This window comes from Astyanax mexicanus, chromosome 14 (genome assembly GCF_023375975.1).
Source record: "Astyanax mexicanus isolate ESR-SI-001 chromosome 14, AstMex3_surface, whole genome shotgun sequence".
Taxonomy (NCBI): domain Eukaryota; kingdom Metazoa; phylum Chordata; class Actinopteri; order Characiformes; family Acestrorhamphidae; genus Astyanax; species Astyanax mexicanus.
The window spans coordinates 4,268,993-4,287,697 of NC_064421.1; the positions used below are offsets into that span (position 1 = coordinate 4,268,993).

An 18,705-nucleotide genomic window follows, 5' to 3' on the forward strand; every position below is an offset into this window, starting at 1 on the left:
CAAATAAAATAAAGGGTACAATATATACAATATAAATTATAAAAAAGTAAAGAACTCTTAAAACTGTATTTACAAATAATTACGCATTGCCTCTTAGTTGTACAGGGGCAATGGATTATTTTACATTATATTACACTGAAAAAAAAAACATATATATAAAAAAGGCAAAATCATGTATAAACAATGTGAATGATGGAGTTATGGCTTTTCACTTATATGAGTATATATAATATTTACCCAAAATGATAACAAGAATAACTAAATCTAAAATGTCTCTATTTATATATTTTGCCCATATGATACATTGCGATTTTTTTTATAAGTAAATTTATGTATGTCAGTAATATAATTTTATCTGACAACCAATGTGCTGAAGGGACTTTTACATTGTAGAATAAAAGTCCCGCGGGGTGAATTTGCAGCTAAAACCGTATGCGGTCGCTTTTTCTCCGTTTCTCCGGCAGCGGGAGGGAGAGACACTCACGGACTAAACACCGATAAAACCGCGATCTCCAGCCGCGCAAAGCCGGTAAACACACCGATCTTTACTCTCCACACCTGGGACACATTTTATAAACTGTCCGCGGGGCGGATTTGGGGTTAGAATCTGCGATTTTGGGCAAAATGTGTAATAGAAATGTCGGATCGCGGTGCGTTAGCTTGGCTGGCTAAGCTAATAGCGGCTAAGCTAATCAGCAGCCAGGCCAACACGCTTAGCTCATAGCTTAGCTTATGTTTCAGCTCATAAATAAGGTTAATTTAGATTAAACCGGACAGGAGTTGGGTGTGAAATCTTGGTTATTTGTATACTGTGGAAATTAACTGTATTTATGGCTTTATTGTATATAATTTAATTAATAATGTAGTTAGCTTTTTAGCTAGTTAGCTAACCTAGGTTAGTTTTTGCAGCGCGCATATGGATACAGATCACTGTAGCTAAGCTAACGTTAGCTGACCAGACTTATACCTTATTTTTTACATGCTCTTTATTATTTTAAACAGTTTTTGAAGTTTAAACAGCAAATACTATATTTTACTTACCTGCAAACCATGATCTGATCACCTTATCCCGGATTTATGTGAATATAATTACCCTTCTCAGCATCATGATGGCACACAGATGATCAGAACAGAATCTATGCAGCTCAGATTTGTAAATTTACAGCTTTATAGCTTAATATATTAATGTAATAGTAAGGTGTGAGCGCTACAGAATGCAGTACTCATGGTGAAATGCTGTTTTAGGGTTTGTAAATGGATTTATTGCTGTGTGAACTGAACGCAGCCACAAGGCCAAGGTCGCCTCGAGGCCTGGAGTCTGGCACACACACATTATTTACAGTATTGACACTTTGATAACAGTATTTACTGTGTTTAAGCTGTTGTTTCACTGTTAAATCAGTTTAATCTGCTGTATTCACAAGATTCACAAGATCTGAGTGACTTTAGTGTAAGATAGTGTAAAGTCTCACACTGGGTGATTATCTTTAATCTGTCATTAAAGAGGCACTAAACCCTAAATCATTTTTTAAAATCATAAATAGCTTTTATTAAAGTGTTCTTCCGAAGTAAAAAAAAAAACATACCAGTCCTGTTTAATTTTTTGTAAACCTTTCCTAACATTTATAGGTCTTGTTCCATCATTTTTTTGAGGTCTCTAGTATGAATATATTCCATGTGAGCTGGTTTTTGTTTATAAAAAAATAGCTCTGGTAATCTGGTATAAGGCTGCTTTAGTCAGGTGGAGCAGTGGGTGGGTAGAAACAAACAGGATTTGTCTCTTGCTCATGAATACATACATGCAAACATATCGCCTCTGATTGGTTAACAGCACTGCAACGTCAGGAAGCGGAGAGATGGAGAACAGTTAAAACGTTTTAAAATAAAGACATTTTCACACTAATAACAGTCTTTGCAATGTCATATGTTATTTTACAACAAGTGTAATACTAGTACAAGAGTATTTTTTAACTGCTAAGTGCAGTTCAGCCGCTGATATAGTCTTAGAGTCTTTGTAAAATGCCAAATCCACCGGAGATCCCATGTAAACCTATAGTTACACACAGAGGTGGGTAATCCAGGTCCAGGTTTTCATTTTTAACTAGTGTAAACAGAACATACACCTACTTGTACTTCACTGGTGGTGTTATATAGACAAATTCTAACCATTTGTTCCTTAGACCTGAATTACTGGGCAAAACATATAACACTGATGTGATATTTGCACAAATAACACAGGAACGAACCTTTTCAGCTATGTTGTTTCTAGCGCTGTTAGCTTCTAATCAATCAATCAATCAATCAATCTATCAATTAATAATACCACCTCTGGTGACTTCCAACCATCAGCATCTTACTGCTATCAGAGGCACAGCTCAGCCAATCAGCTCTTCCTTCTTCCTGCCCTTAAACCCATACATCACCCAAATTTGAGCTGAGGGTGAAGTCAGCAAAAATCAGGTGGTTTAGTGCTGCTTTAAGCAAGATGTATGGATGGATGGATACCGAACAGTGTAATACAAAACTATAAGGGTGGTGTAGTATAAAAAAGTGGGTACAGATACAGCACAACTATTGACAAAGAACTGCCAAAAGAATAGGACCCCCTGGCGCAAATAAACAGAATGTAGAGACGTAAACATGATTTTCTGGCCCCTAATTGCAGGGTTGAACTATGAAGCTCCTCAACTGTTGAACTGTGTTCTCTGGAATAATTTATGCTCCATCCAGCACAATGTATTTTGTCTCAACAGGGTTATTCTAATAACACATTTACATTAGAAGTGCCACTGGTCTCTAACTTACCTCTTACTCAGTAGTACTGTTCTAACCATAACTTTATCTCAGCAGTGCTACTCAAGTCACAGCCAGACTTTTTGTAAACAAACAAATTCTTGGGCTACTTTAGCTTAGCTGATGTTACTATCCTAGCACTGTACAGCAATTTGACGTCATATGTTATTTAGCCTTTTTTAAACTTATTTGCTTGCCAGAGATTTAGTACCTCCATTCTAGGGCTGGGATTGGAATTCTATACTGACATGTCTCTCTCTCTCTCTCTCTCTCTCTCTCTCTCTCTCTCTTTTTCTTTCTCTCTCTCTTTTTCTCTCTTTCTCTCTCTCTCTCTCTCTCTCTCTCTCTTTTTCTCTCACTCTCTCTCTTTCTCTCTCTCTCTCTCTCTCTCTCTCTCTCTCTCTCTCTCCCCCTCCCTCTCTGCTCACTATATCCTGAGACATTATAATACAGTAGTGAAAAGTATCTATTCTGCCAGACCTATATTAATATTATTTAATCTAATGCTGATATTTCTTTAAAAGAAACTCTTCAAACTATAATGCATCCAGCAATAATATAATAATAATAATAATAATAATAATAATTTGTAAAATATTTAAAGTTTAAGCAGTTAAAATAATGCTGTTATAAAGTGCCACAAATAAATATGCTCGTTGTTTTTGTTCCAACAAAATCCAAAAATATGGCAGTCTCTTTTATGTTGACAGTATGAGAATGAGATTACTCATGTTGGCCGTTAAATAAATACGTTTTATGAGAATAATTATCACTTTTTATATTTTATTTTTGGTTAAAATTTGGTTAGAAAAAAGTAAAAAAAAAAAAAAGTATCGTTTGGGTATCGGTACTGAATTCAAAGTATCGAACCGTTATTGGTATCAATTTTTTTTAACAGTACCCAGCCCTAATTCCTTCACATTACTATAGGAAAAAATCAACTTGCCCATTCACACTGAATTATTATATTTAGGAATTATTCCAATACTGCAGACCTGTTCTGTTTTTTATAAGCGAGTCCTGCACAGCAGTCTGTATTCTGTTTAAACTCAGCAGTGTTTGAAAACAAGTGGTAATGACTCTGAGAGAGAAGGGGAGGAGTGGTTTTGCACCTGGGAGAGTAAATTGAAGGTCTAAAGAGCTAAATATTGTGTTGGCTGAAGTTTCAGCAGTTGAGATTAATGCGTGCTCCAGCGTGGGGTGCAACATGTGCTCGACAAATGTTTCGTCTCTCAACGTGAACGCATGGCTGCTCTCAAATTAAAGTGACAGTAATGTAATCAGGGATGAATTATTGATGAGACCTGAAAAACACGGGTTATAGAAAGCTGGCCTTTATTTTCTGGGTCAGGATTGAACGATGGCTTGCCTTTGGGCTTTTTTCTTTTCGAAGTGACAAGTAAATTTGGAGCCCTGTTTTAGACGGCAGTCTGTTTTTAGACGTCAGTCTCGGTACTTCTGATTGCAGAGTGGGTTCAGAGTCTTTACCCGGCTGAGTGATACACAGCGTTTGTCTCGTTTTCTGACAGAGAAAACCATAAGCTACTCTAGTCCTATAGATCTGAGGCTCTCTGAACCACCAGACACTGTTTTTTTCCAGTAATCTGTCAGTCACTCTGTTTCAGCCTGTCTGTAGAGAGGACTCCACGCAAACTAACCTGTCAGCTTTGTTTACTGTTAATAGAATAATGGCTAATATTTGTTTTATTAAATTTGTTTTAATAAATACATTGAGTTACTTTAGGTTGCACCCACTGCTGACACAGAAAGGAAAGTGTTACCAATGGAATATAGGGCTGTGTATTGATATGTTGGCGATGTGTATGCATACATGGGTTACGAATCAATATACAGCTATATAATTATATATAATATAAGAGATCCCTTAAAAATGATGTGTTTCTTTGATTTTACAAAACTGAAAACCTCTGGAATATAATCAAGAGGAAGATGGATGATCACAAACCATCAAACCACCAAACTGAACTGCTTGAATTTTTGCACCAGGAGTAAAGCAGCATAAAGTTATCCAAAAGCAGTGTGTAAGACTGGTGGAGGAGAACATGATGCCAAGATGCTTGAAAACTGTGACTGAACTCTTAAGACTTTATGAATCTGAACTTGTTTTCTTTGCATTATTTGAGGTCTGAAAGCTCTGCATCTTTTTTGTTATTTTAGCCATTTCTCATTTTCTGCAAATAAATGTTCTAAATGACAATATTTTTATTTTGAATTTGAGAGAAATGTTGTCTGTAGTTTATAGAATAAAACAACAATGTTCATTTTACTCAAATATATACCTATAAATAGCAAAATCAGAGAAACTGATTCAGAAATGTAGGTGCTCCCCCTCCCACTTGCGCTTCTCAGGCAGCAGCAGCCTGTCACTCACACAGACACAGAGACAGCGCTGTGTATCTACTTCCTGTCAAGAATCAAAACATTGCAACATGAGGTGTTTGATTTAATTGCCTTAAGTAACATTACATGTCCTGCGATGTGACTATTGCACATGCGCACATCGCGATGAAGATGCTTAAATGATATATTGTACAGCCCTAGCTCACGTGGTTTATTGGTGCGCAATCTGGTGGATTTCGGTTTTTGCTAGGGGTGTGATGAGATCTCAATCTCGATATTTCTCGTCAAGCTTAAGCCTGACTCGCGGGAAAAAAAACAGTTTAGTGTGGACTTTTTAAGCGGGATCTGGCAACACAGTAGTGACAGCAGCGAGTGTGGTGGCTGAGCAGTAACAGAGTGACCAACAAGACACAAACCATATGTAAATACTGTAAGTAAATCCTACATGTGACTGTTTCATAAGCAGTTGTACTAATCCCTTAGCTCTGTACTGTATTTAAATCAAATGTTCTGTCTCTGTTTTCACTTCAAGAGCATAGTCTTAATATGACTGGTTATGGTTATGCATAGTTAAATTACAAGAGATTTAGGAGAAAAAAACACAAACCATAGGCTTAATATGACTGGTTATGGTTTGCACTTATTGTTTGTTATATATTCATTTTTCATTCTATTTCTTATAAAATCAACGTGTAAGATAAACCTGTCTGGTAAGTTTGCGTTATATGATTTTGTGAAATAAAACTCTAGTTTTTAATTTTTTTATGTTTTCTTTAAAATTTTATTTTTTAATCTCGTCTCATCTCGTTCTTGGGAACCCAGTATCGTGTCTCGTCACACCCCTAGTTTTTGCCTGTGTGAAACCAAACCAAACAGAGGGAGAAACGCTCCAAGTAAACCAACTCATCTACTGATCCAGACCATAGAAACTTTCACAATGACAGGTGTGAAAACGCTCTCGGTGCAGTCGTTTCGGTCTACAACCAAATAGTACTCGTGGAAAAACACCACGGTTTGTGGTTTATGGTTGATGGGTTACTCAACATACAACTGAACGCTTGAGCCTGAGTTTTTTAAAACGTGGCATCATTTTGAAATAGTAGTCGTCTGGGGTTTAAACCTCCGCGTCAGCTCTTCTCTCTCTGTACAGTTTGGGTAAAGTAGGCAACCAAGAAGCCACAAAATGAGTACAAATTCTTCACTCGGGCATTAAACGCAGAATGTGTCGTTGACGGAAAGCCGTGCGTGTCAGCGTTTTGAAAGAGCCGAGAGTGAGTAGCGTGTGTGATTGAATTAGATTCATGAAGCCCAACACCGATTTTGAAAGCAGAATTTAACCAAGAGCAAATGTTCCCCGGCAGTCGAGGCGTCCCGGGGCCGTGATGCGATGCAGCTGTGCCGAGCCGCGGCGGTCGGGACGGGGGGAGAGGTTTGGTTTTGATTTTAGTGCTGCAAAAATGTGTTGACAAGCCAGTTGTCATCCATATTGGGCTGCCATGCCCTCGCCGCAGATATGTCCGTAATCGTCGTATTTTTCTGGTTTATTTTCAGAACATCGAGCACATATTGTCTCAGGCTGTGGCCACCCATCCACTGTGTAGCAGGAACACATGCTGCGCTGTGACGTAGTGCGTGTACGCTTACGTTTATGGCATTGGACAGGAGCTCAGGAGCTGTTATACAGAGTAACTTATAGTTTAATGGTGTTACAGAGGCGGGAGAATGTAGTGTTGGAGAAAGGCTTTGCTCGGGGATGTTTACAGAATTCAGTATTGAGTAAAACACTGCAGTGTCCTGATAGATTCTGTGAGAGATTAGTAGAGATGAGAGCTGGAATAATGTGCTCTGTTTAAGGAACTTTATGCAGCATGTTAACATGTTGAAACTCCATTGACTGTAATATCGTGGGGATGGGTCGTGGAGCTGCACGAGATCTCTGTGTAATATTAGTGTGAAATCCTGTAATATTACACTATTGAATCTGTAAATGGTTTTCTCGTAACATGTGGACATGGGCCTATCACAGTAATTAGCACTTTTGTTTATTTACAGTAAGCTTAGATTTCCAGATTTCCATGAAAGCTGAAGCATTAGCATTAGTGGCTAATCGCTAATGGTAATGCTCATGCTGCTCCAGCAGTGCTAGCCGGGGTTAGGAGCAGACTATAGGCTGATAATACTCACCTCTGAATGGTGAAGAGCTAGTGCATACCCTGGTTAGCAGCTAATGCTACTGCTGTTGGAGAACTAAACTCCTGTATAACTCTGTACTTCAGCAGAGTGGATTTACTGCTCCTTAATACCTGACTGATAAAATTCATACATAAAGTGCACCGGATTATAAGGAGCTCTGGCAGTAATCTTGTCTATTGCAATAATTCAGGCCTTATGAAATCTGTTTTATTTTTGGCAAATTCCGTTTTTTTTTTTCCTGTTTCACATTTTGCTTTTTTAGTTTTTTTTTTTGTTGTTGTTTAAAGAAATTTAATGGAATTAAACAAACAATAGCAAATGGCAACATGTACAGTATATTGAAACAGCTGCAATTACACACAGCAATAGCGTTTATATATTATTCCTCAATTCTGTGATTCTGACAGTGTTTTCTGCGTGTTTCTGTGTGTTGCAGACCCTCTGTGTGTCTGGGGGTGGGACGGGTTGGATTAGGAATGCGTTGAGTGAGGAGAGCTGATGATGAAGCCCAGAATAAGTTCTCCCTGGCCCCACAGCATCGTGAGGAACACACACCCTGTGAGTATGAGCTGCTAACACACTCCTGAAAGCGTACAGCAGTGAACTGTGTCATACGGTAGAATTTTAGGGGTTAATTCTGCTCTATAAAGCAGTAAGATATACATATGAACAGTTTAGAAAGCCCCGGTCTGTGGTATAAATCATCACACACTGACGGAGCTGGGAGAAATGGTAAAAATATTTAAAAAATTCAGAATAAACATTTTATCGCAATGTTTTAAAACTTAAACGTTTCTCAGATTTTTTTTCTCGCACAGAGGTGAGTATATTGGACTGTAGCCTGCTGCTAATACCAGCTAGCACTGCTAGATCAGCATTAGCATTAGTGCTGGACTTTTTTTTTTGTAATCTAAGCTTACTGTAAATAAACGGAAGCACTTTACTCACCAGCACTCGATTGAGTTTAAAATAAAGTATTTTGTTTTTTTAAGAATTACAGATTTGTTTACTTAGCTTAGCTTTACTTAACTTAGTTAGCTACCCCCACCACCATCACCACCACCCAGCGGTGAGACCTGCTGAATTAGACGTTCCTTATAGTGTCTTTTAAAATGCACCTTATGTATGAAAATAGACGTTTGTTGATAGTGTGCCTTGTAATCTGGTGCATATTTTAGTGCAAAAAAATGAGATACAATATCGCCCAATTTTTCTACCCAATTTACACAGACATTTACCCAGCCCATTCATTATGACTTCCCCTATCACTAGATCACTAGTGGTTCCACATCACAAGGAGGGTAAAAACTAGCACACACCTCCTCCGATACATATTCTGATACATCAGCTCACAGACGCAGCCTTGTGCTGATCCACATCACCCTAGGAGTGATGAGTGGAAAGGGCGACATCTACCCACCTACCAAGAGGGAGCAAGGCCGATTGTGCTCTCTCGGGGCTCTGGCAGCTGATGACAAGCTACAGTACTTGAACAGGGTTTAAACTAGCGACCTCCTGATCATAGTGGCAGCGTTTTAGACTGACTGCTTTTCCACTTTTATCAATAGAAGTAGGATTAGTTTGTGTGTTATCTGGAGGAACTGAACTGTGCTCTTTGTGTTTGAGTGTGTGTGAATGTGTAAGAGTGTGTGAGTGTGAATGGGAGCTGATTACTGTGGTGTTTCCTGTGCAGTGAGCTTTAGAAGAGCAGGATGAAATGAGATAAACACTGGATGAGTGGAGGCCCCCTGCTTCAGAGTCTCTAAGCATGGCAGGACTACAGCTGGTGACCCCTGCCTCCTCACCCATGGGGCCCTTCTTCGGTCTCCCGTGGCAACAGGAAGCTATCCACGACAACATATACACACCAAGGAAATATCAGGCGAGCATGCATTATATGTCTTTAGGGGGCGTTTCTATACTTGAATAATAATAATTAACTGTTTGGACACACCTTCTCGTTCAAAGTTTTTATATTTCCTACATTATAAATGAATAGTGACGTGATCCAGATAGGCCTGTCACGATAAGATTTTTTTTTTGTGGCCGATATATTGTCCCAAAAATTATTGCGATACTCAATATTTTTGTAATTTTAAGACTATTAAATGCCACTGACTTAATGATAATAGAATAGCATTAAAAAACAGAAAAACAATTATACACAATTATACAACAAAATTAGAATTAATCATTTATTATAATTAGTTTGGGAATTATACACTTATTTCTTTACCTACTTTAATCCACTCTTTCTGTATGCAGTCACAGTTATTGAAGTGTTACGGCCTGGAAGGCCAGACCAGAAAACATAAGGGAAGGCGACACCCCTCACTCATCTCGCACCCAGACCAAAAACAATTCCGACACAGAAATACCAGCCAAAAAGTTTTATTTAGTAAATTGTAGCAAAGGCTTCAGGGATAAGAATGCCTAAAATAATAAACAAACACCAAACTAACTTCAAGAATTCAATATAACTAAACCTAACAACAGAAAAGAAAATAAAAATACATACATCTTACCTTTCTCCCTAACTAAACAAAAACAGGAGAAAATGATAATCAAATAAATAGGCCTTATCCCCTACAGGGCTACATTGGCTTGGTAAAGTATATACATATATACAAATGTACTTACGACGATAGACATTAAAGAAACATGCAGAGAAATAGATAAAGAGCTAATTTAGTTATCAGACAACTTCAGATAAACTGACAATAACACGGATCACATCATCAACACACTACAAGCTCACCATGACTGGCTAAAATACTGTCACAATCGAGGATATCACGATTATCAAAACTTATTGAGGTAATGTTCATTTACTGTACGATAAATCAATATTGTAATTATTGTGACAGGCCTAGATCCAGACAATGAAGGAACACATGTTTAATCATGTAGTAATTTAAAAATGTGTAAAACAAACCAAAATACTCTGTGTGTTTAGTATTTAGGTGCTCTTATCTGGGGTTTTGTTAACTTTTAAAAAGTTTCTGAGGCTGGAAACTCAAATGAACTTATTCTGTACAACAGAGGGAACTCTTACTCTGCTCCTCCTTTTCTAGGCTGGTCCTGATGAGTGCCGGTTTCATCATTATAATGTTTTTGATGGTCTTTGCGGTGACTGCACTTGAGGATACTTTCAAAGATGCTAAAAATCTTATTTTTTGGATTGACTGAACTTGTTATTTTTTTTGTTGTTGTTGTTTCCTTAAAAGAGAACTCCGGTGTAAAATTGACTTTTGTTGTAGTTAATCATGATAAAAATAATAATAAAAATACTAATCTTTCTTGAATAGCCCACCTCCGCTCTCCTGCAGCTTTTTAAAATACAGGAAATACAGTAATTTATTTACAATTTCTCCAAACATGCTTTAGAGTGGATGATACGGGGCATATTTTCCCTTGCAGATAAATCACTTTTTACACAGTTATTCAGGCTCAAAGCAGCTCTACTCTTTATTGGTAGAATCCGGAGAGCCCTGACATTTAAAATGAGACATTAATAACTTAAAAAGTGCACAAGAAGCTTATTAAAAAACACTATTTACAACCCGTAGCGTATTTTAAGAAATTAGGTTACTGGATCTCAGAAAGCTGTGGGAGAACTCATAATTTCCCCCTCATAATCTGGATTAGAAAATTACTCAAATATTCACTATTCACTGTATACCTGTAACTCTACCTCTTCACTACTTTACTTTAACTGATGCTCTCAAACACTTTATTAAGAGACAAGAAATTCAAGTAATTAACTCTTGACGAGTTCAGCACAGCTGTTAACTGAAAGCCTGAATTCCAGGTGACTCTACCTCATAAAGCTGACTGAGAAAATCCAGCAGAGATGTGTGAAACTGATCATCTAAACAAGAGGAGCTTCTTTAAAGAATGTAAAATATAAAACATACTCTGGTTTGTTTAACACTTTTTTTAGTTTACTAAATAATCCCAGGTGTTTTTACTCTTTATTTGCAGTGTAAAACATTTCAAAATAATGAAAATTGAGAATTTAAAATGTCCAAACTTTTGGCTGGTACTTCATGTACGAAATAAATTATCTTTACCATTTACGTATTTTCTAAATACACTGAAGTAAGTTATATTTAGAAGGATTCTCTGATGTTCTGTATTATTTATTCCTGCTGCTCTGTTAGCTGCTGTTCTCTAAACCCCGTCCTTCTGTTTCCTTTCTTTAGGTTGAACTTCTTGAAGCAGCTCTTGAACACAATACTATAGTCTGCTTAAATACAGGCTCAGGGAAGACCTTTATTGCAGTACTTCTTATTAAAGAGCTCTCCCACCAAATCCGCAGAGGGAATGGGAGGAGGACTGTTTTCCTGGTGAATGCAGGTAACCAATCAAATCTGTTCAGGAGATTTTTCTATATACTTGTGTAAATTAATGACACAGATTATGTTTATATACAAAATGTTTATTGTCCATATTAATTGATATGAATGAACCTTTTGACATAATTATTGGTTGAAGTTTTGAAGTTTTCTTCTCCTGTAAATACAAAGTGTTTGTGCAATACTGTACATTTGATGTGTGCTCTATCGTATTGTACCCAATAGCTCTGGAAAAAGAGATCACTTCAGTTTCTGAATCAGTTTCTCTGATTTTGCTGTTTATAGGTTTATGTTTGAGTAAAATGAACATTGTTGTTTTATTCTATAAACTACAGACAACATTTCTCCCAAATTCCAAATAAAAATATCGTCATTTAGAGCATTTATTTGCAGAAAATGAGAAATGGCTGAAATAATAAAAAAGATGCAGAGCTTTCAGACCTCAAATAATGCAAAGAAAACAAGTTCATATTCATAAAGTTTTAAGAGTTCAGAAATCAATATTTGGTGGAATAACTGGTGGTTTTTAATCACAGTTTTCATGCATCTTGGCATCATGTTCTCCTCCACCAGTCTTACACACTGCTTTTGGATAACTTTATGCTGCTTTACTCCTGGTGCAAAAATTCAAGCAGTTCAGTTTGGTGGTTTGATGGATTATATATTTTTTTGCAGTAGTGTGTTCTTGATTGTTTTATTCATTTTTAATTCAGTGTTTTGTCATATTGCTGAGTATCGATATCGCAAATAGAGGTGTGCTATATCGTATCGTATGCAATAATATCGCCATCATTTTTTAATATGGTGAATGATATTATACCCTGAAATTTTTTTTAGCAAAAGAAAAATTCACACTGTTCTCATTTCCCATTATGTATCTACTAGAGACAGATTATATCTGTCCAGTATCATTTATTTTACTTTAATCCTGGATATATGGAGATATTTGGAGTGCATTATTATTAGTATCGAGACATTCTGGATCATTTACTTCTGTTACAAGTCTGATAAAATTTTTGAATTTTTTTTTTATATGTGCCATATGTTGTATGCTATAATAAAATGTAATTTTCATTTTGTTGCAGTAGTGCATTCTTGAAATATATATATATATATATATATATATATATATATATATATATATATATATATATATATATATATATATTTATTTAGTGAGTGAGGTCATATCGCAAAGAGTATTATCAAGAAAATACTATGAAATATTATGATAATATTATTTAAGGGCCCTTATATAGAAACATTTTGTAGATCTGTAATTACAGATTGTAGCCCTTTTTAATATAATTCATACATTTTATAACCTTTTTTTTTATTTATTCTTTGTCCTCTGTGTTTGTAGCATCGTCTGTGGTTCAGCAGGCATCCACTGTAAGAACCCATTCAGATCTTCAGGTGGGGGAGTATACGGACAGCTGTACGTCATGGCTGGAGGAGAAGTGGAGGCAGGATATAATGGAGAATCAGGTGTGATTTACAGGCGTAGAAAAGTTTTCAGCCACTTTAAAACACTGATGAATTTCTCTGTGTCGTTTCAGTGGCGACCGGACCGTGTCATCTGTGTAATCTTTGGTGGGCGGTATCGTTTCATCTCTTCCTCTTCTCTATAATATCTATTCTCTCAGGTGCTCGTCATGACCTGCCACATCTTCCTGCATGCGCTGAGGAGCGGAGTCCTCTGCCTATCAACAATCAACCTGCTGGTTTTTGACGAGTGTCACCTCGCCATCACGGACCATCCCTACCGGGACATAATGAAGGTGAAATGACATGAAATTAACCTGAAATTCACACCTGTCGTTGTGTAGAGAGAAATGAATAAAGGTCTCATCTATCTGTCATCCCAGAGAGAGGCTAGATTAGATCTCACTGCGATGCTGTGCTTTAAAAGGTGTGCATTTAGTGCAGATAATTTGGTCACATTGATCAAATGTGTTGGAAATGTGTAAAATAATGATAAAGTGTAAGACTATTAAACTAGACATCAGATTGTTCTTCACCAATACAAAACTACTGAGCTTTAAAACTACTGAGCCTATTTTACAACAAAAAAAAACATTTGTGGGCACGGTACTAAATATTGGATATTATCTACAGGGTTTCCAACCACCAAGATTCTGCGAACTTTTAAAAAGCATACAGCTCTTTGCTCTTTTGCAGTTTCTTTGCTTTTAACAAACTGAAAACCTCTGGAATATAATCAAGAGGAAGATGGATGATCACAAGCCATCAAACCAAACTGAACTGCTTAATTTTTTGCACCAGGAGTAAAGCAGCATAAAGTTATCCAAAAGCAGTGTGTAAGACTGGTGGAGGAGAACATGATGCCAAGATGCATGAAAAAAACTGTGATTAAAAATCAGGGTTATTCCACCAAATACTGATTTCCGAACTCTTAAAACTTTATGAATATGAACTTGTTTTCTTTGCATTATTTGAGGTCTGAAAGCTCTGCATACATTCTACACTACCATATATACCAGCCTATATTTACCTTATACAACCCTATACTCCTATACACTACATATACTGCCCTATATAGTAATAGTACTCTGCAATATTCCATATGCCACCATATACTCTATGAACCACCCTATACTACCGTACTCTATACTTTATATGTAAAGTATATACTCACTTACTTAATAAACCACCATATATTCCCTATACTACATTAAACTGACTTATGACTGTCAATGTAATGTAGTTTAAAATATATCAATTTGTAGTATATTTTAAACTTTTGTTCTTTTCACGTGTAGAAGTGTGAGGATTATCGGGGCTGTCCGCGTATCCTGGGTTTGACTGCTTCCATTCTGAATGGCAAGTGTGACCCGTCTGACCTGGAGGAGAAGATTCAGAACCTGGAGAGGATCCTAAAGAGCAACGCAGAAACTGCCACTGACCTCGTTGTGTTGGATAGGTGTGTGTTGTGTTGTAATTTTTTTTCTATTCATTCGTAATCAATGTAAATTTACAGTAAAAAAAAGTCACATCCTTTTCGAACAGATGCCAATGTTCAAATTCATGAGCAGCTTACCTTATTTACCTAATTGCCCATCAATAAGCTCTGATTTACCAAACCAGCTGCTGGTAAAATGAGATATGAATAATAATATTCTCCAATAGTGGAGATCTAGAGATGATTTAATAAATACAGTGATGGAAAAACAGCTTTTTCTTTATAAATGTTATTTGTAAAAATTTTAATAGTAGTGTTGTACTGAGGAAATACACTTAGTGTCCTAATACCGTATTTTCCACACTATAAGGCGAAAAAAACTTACCATCAATTAACGTCTATTTTCTGGTCTATTTCCATACATAAGGTGCAATGGATTTAAAGGCGCATTATGTGACTCTAGGAAGGAACAGGGGTGTCGCCAAGTTTTCCTTTTAATTCAGCAGATCTCTCCACAATATGGCGAGACCTGTGAAGCTAAGCTAAGTAAACAAAACAAGCGCTGAATATTAATCTACACATTTCTCTTCTGAAAACTGTTTATTTGCGTGAGTAAGGTGCTTCTGTTTATTTACAATAAGCTTTGAAAGCACCACACTGAGGAACCCTGAGTGTTCCTGTAGGCCAGGGCGATATTAGCAGATAATGCTAATGGGGCTCCATCAGCGCTAGCCGGGGTTAGCAGCATGCTACATCCTGATATACTCTCCTCTGAAAGTGAAAGAGAGAGCGCTAAAGAGATTGCGGTTAGCGGCTAATGCTAATACTGCTGGAGAAATAAACTGAAACTCCTGTATAACTCTGTACTTCAGTGGAGTGGCTTTACTGCTCCTTAATACCTGACTGACAGAATTCATACATAAGGAGCACCGGATTATAAGGCACACTGACTATTTTTAAGGGAACATTATGGGATTTTTAGTGCGCCTTCTAGTTGGAAAAATAGGGTAATCTACTTTTTGCTCTGTTTTGCAAAAAATTGGAAATGCCAGCTGTCTTTTACGCAGTAACTACATAACATTTTATCTTTTTTTTATGATAGTAAAATTGTTTTAACTCTAAATGCAGGTATGCGTCTCAGCCTCGGGAGGTGGTGCTGGACTGTGGGCCCTATCAGGATAAGAGTGGATTGTCTGAGACTCTGCTGAATGAGCTGGATGAAGCTCTGCATTTTCTCAACGACTGCAATTTATCTGTACATCGGGAGGACCGAGACCCCACCTACATCTCTAAACAGGTTCTGGTTCAGTTCAGTTCAGTTATTTCATAGTTATCTGTGGTCAAGGGATATACAAAAGCACTTACATGACAAACTATATATATATATATAATTATATATATAATATATATATAATTTTTTTTTTTTTGGCCATATCGCCCAGCTCTAGAGGCCAGTGGCCTGTCTCCTCATTTAATAAGCTCTCTGGTTTAATGTGGTCCAGTATAATAAATGTTGTGATCCTCCTCCTCCTCCTGCTCCTGTAGGTTCTGAACGACTGCAGGGCGGTCCTGACCGTGTTGGGCCCGTGGTGTGCTGATAAAGCTGCTGGGATCATGGTGCGAGAGCTGCAGAAGTACATCAAGCACGAGCAGGAGGAGCTGAACCGCAAGTTCCTGCTCTTCACGGACACCATCCTGAGGAAGCTTCACGCTCTCTGTGAGGAGCACTTCTCCCCCGCCTCACTGGACTTGAAGTTCGTCACACCCAAGGTCATCAAGCTCCTGGAGATCCTGCACGAGTACAAGCCCTTCGAGAGGCAGCAGTTCGAGAGCGTGGAGTGGTACAACAACCGCAATCAGGACAATTACGTCTCGTGGAGCGACTCGGAGGACGACGATGACGACGAGGAGGTGGAGGTGAAGGAGAAGCCGGAAGCCAACTTTCCTTCACCGTTTACCAACATCCTCTGTGGGATCATCTTCGTGGAGAGGCGGTATACTGCGGTCGTTTTAAACAGGTAGGTTTGCCCTTATACTAATTTATAGGATCTGCTGTATACCAGGGGTGTCCAAACTTTTTTTTGTTGGGGGCCAGAAGGAGAAATATATTTGAAGTCACGGGCCACAGACTCTGTAATAAAACAAATAATGAAATATACCACTCTAATTAATACTTTTTTCCTGATTATTTCATTTACACACCATTTTACTTGACTTACTGTCTTTATCTTTGACAGTGTTGTGTAAACTAAGATTTTTCAAATTGATGTTTCATTTCATGATGTCTCTTAATATTAAACTCCTTAATTACGGCAACTTTTAGACTCTTTGGCCCGTTTTTCTGCACTAGAAATGCGCACTCTCTCCGCTTTTAGACTCTTTGGCCCATTTTTCTGCGCTAGAAATGCGCACCCTCTCTGCTTTTAGACTCTTTGGCCCATTTTTCTGTGCTAGAAATGCGCACTCTCCGCTTTTAGACTCTTTGGCCCGTTTTTCTGCGCTAGAACTGCGCACTCTCTCCGCTTTTAGACTCTTTGGCCCGTTTTTATGTGCTAGAAATGCACACTCTCTCCGCTTTTAGACTCTTTGGCCCGTTTCTGACACCTAGCGTTCAAACTTTGAATCTCACATTATAAAAACCTGCTTAACAGCGGGCCAACTTTAATTCTATTTCTAAAATACCTCGTGGGAAACGGGCCGCAAATGGCCCGCGGGCCGTAGTTTGGACACCCCTGCTGTATACTGTATGTATGTAAATGTTTGTGGACACCCCCTCTATACGGAATGCACACATTGCTGACACAGATGTAAAAAAGGCACACACAGCTTGTCTAGTATCAGATAAAGAAAAATATGAACTTATTGGCACCACATCTAATGCCAGAAGTGACCTCTAGGAACCTCTAGGTGCTCTCTGGAATGATTGTGCTCCAGAACCGTTGGATAGGATGAGGTGGTGTGATGCTCTAGATCTCAGTTAGGTCCCGTTTACATCTGGCATTAACACCAGCATCCTGGGTAATCTGATCGAAAGTGGAAGGCATAGGTCTGAACTCTCAAAAATACACAGTAATCCGATCACACACACAAATAGGGCTAATGCTAACTAATGCTGATTTTATTTTTAAAATGTATTATACGATTATAAGATTTATTTAAAATTGTACCTAGGCAAACTGTCTCTGTATATCACCCCCATCACTAGTGATGCCACAACATCAGGAGGGTGAAGACAAGCACATGGTTCCTCCTTTGATGCATGTAAAGTCAGACTCCGCCTCTTTTTTTGAACTGCTGCTGATGCTGTAGCATTGCCGAGTAGCATCACAGCGCTAACGCCCGGAGGAAAGCACAGCGACTCTGTTCTGATACATCAGCTCACAGACGCAGCCGTGTGCTGATCCACATCACCTTAGGTGTGATGAGGGGAAAGAGCAAGAAAGAGCAAGGCCATTTGTTCTCTCTCAGGGCTCTGGCAGCTGACGGCAAGCTGAATAACCGGGATTCAAACCAGCAATCTTCCTATTATAGTGGCAGTGCTTTAGACCGCTGGAACACTCTGCTCCCCCCTGCCGATTGTTTCTAAAATGAGTCGATTAGTTACAATTATTCTTGACGTTATTTTAGCCCCCCATTTGTTCTTCCTCTTGGTTTATGATCCAGTGTTTGTTTTGCTGCACCTTGACAAATAAACCTTAGATAAACCTTAGACATATTTTGCAGGACATTTTTGTAGTTGGTGTACCTTTTTATTAACCTTAACGTGAAAATATATTGAAAATGTAGTCGTGGATGAGAATTCAGAAGTCACAGGGTGAGTTTTATTGCATTTTTTGGCTACTTTTTTATTTATCCTGGCCGCCAAACAGCCTTTATTACAACAAAATGTTCAGAATTAAAATAATTGTACTGTGTTATGGAGATGAACAATATGCAGACGGGTAAATTCCATGTTCACCAAGTTTTATAGTTGATGTTATCTATTATGTTCACTAATGGTTGTAGCCCTACACTCAAACACCACATTCAAATGTGATCAGAGAGTAACCTTGCAACCTCATCACCTCCCCTGCCGCA

General features: G+C 37.9%; 1 protein-coding gene across 3 annotated transcripts in view; it reads left to right on the forward strand.

The window, feature by feature from the left end:
• Nucleotides 1-429: 429 nt before the first annotated feature.
• Nucleotides 430-18,705, forward strand: part of dicer1 (dicer 1, ribonuclease type III) — a 51,958-nt gene continuing 33,682 nt past the window's right edge. For all 3 annotated transcript variants that reach the window (XR_007423993.1, XR_007423994.1, XM_022673285.2), the window contains exons 1-9: nucleotides 430-529; nucleotides 7,784-7,905; nucleotides 9,041-9,229; nucleotides 11,553-11,706; nucleotides 13,069-13,193; nucleotides 13,352-13,486; nucleotides 14,489-14,649; nucleotides 15,757-15,925; nucleotides 16,174-16,646. Coding sequence is in view for 1 of the 3 variants with exons in the window: in XM_022673285.2 (XP_022529006.2) it covers nucleotides 9,116-9,229; nucleotides 11,553-11,706; nucleotides 13,069-13,193; nucleotides 13,352-13,486; nucleotides 14,489-14,649; nucleotides 15,757-15,925; nucleotides 16,174-16,646 (1,331 nt within the window). In the remaining 2 variants the exon portion in view is untranslated. The remainder of the gene's footprint in view (nucleotides 530-7,783; nucleotides 7,906-9,040; nucleotides 9,230-11,552; nucleotides 11,707-13,068; nucleotides 13,194-13,351; nucleotides 13,487-14,488; nucleotides 14,650-15,756; nucleotides 15,926-16,173; nucleotides 16,647-18,705) is intronic.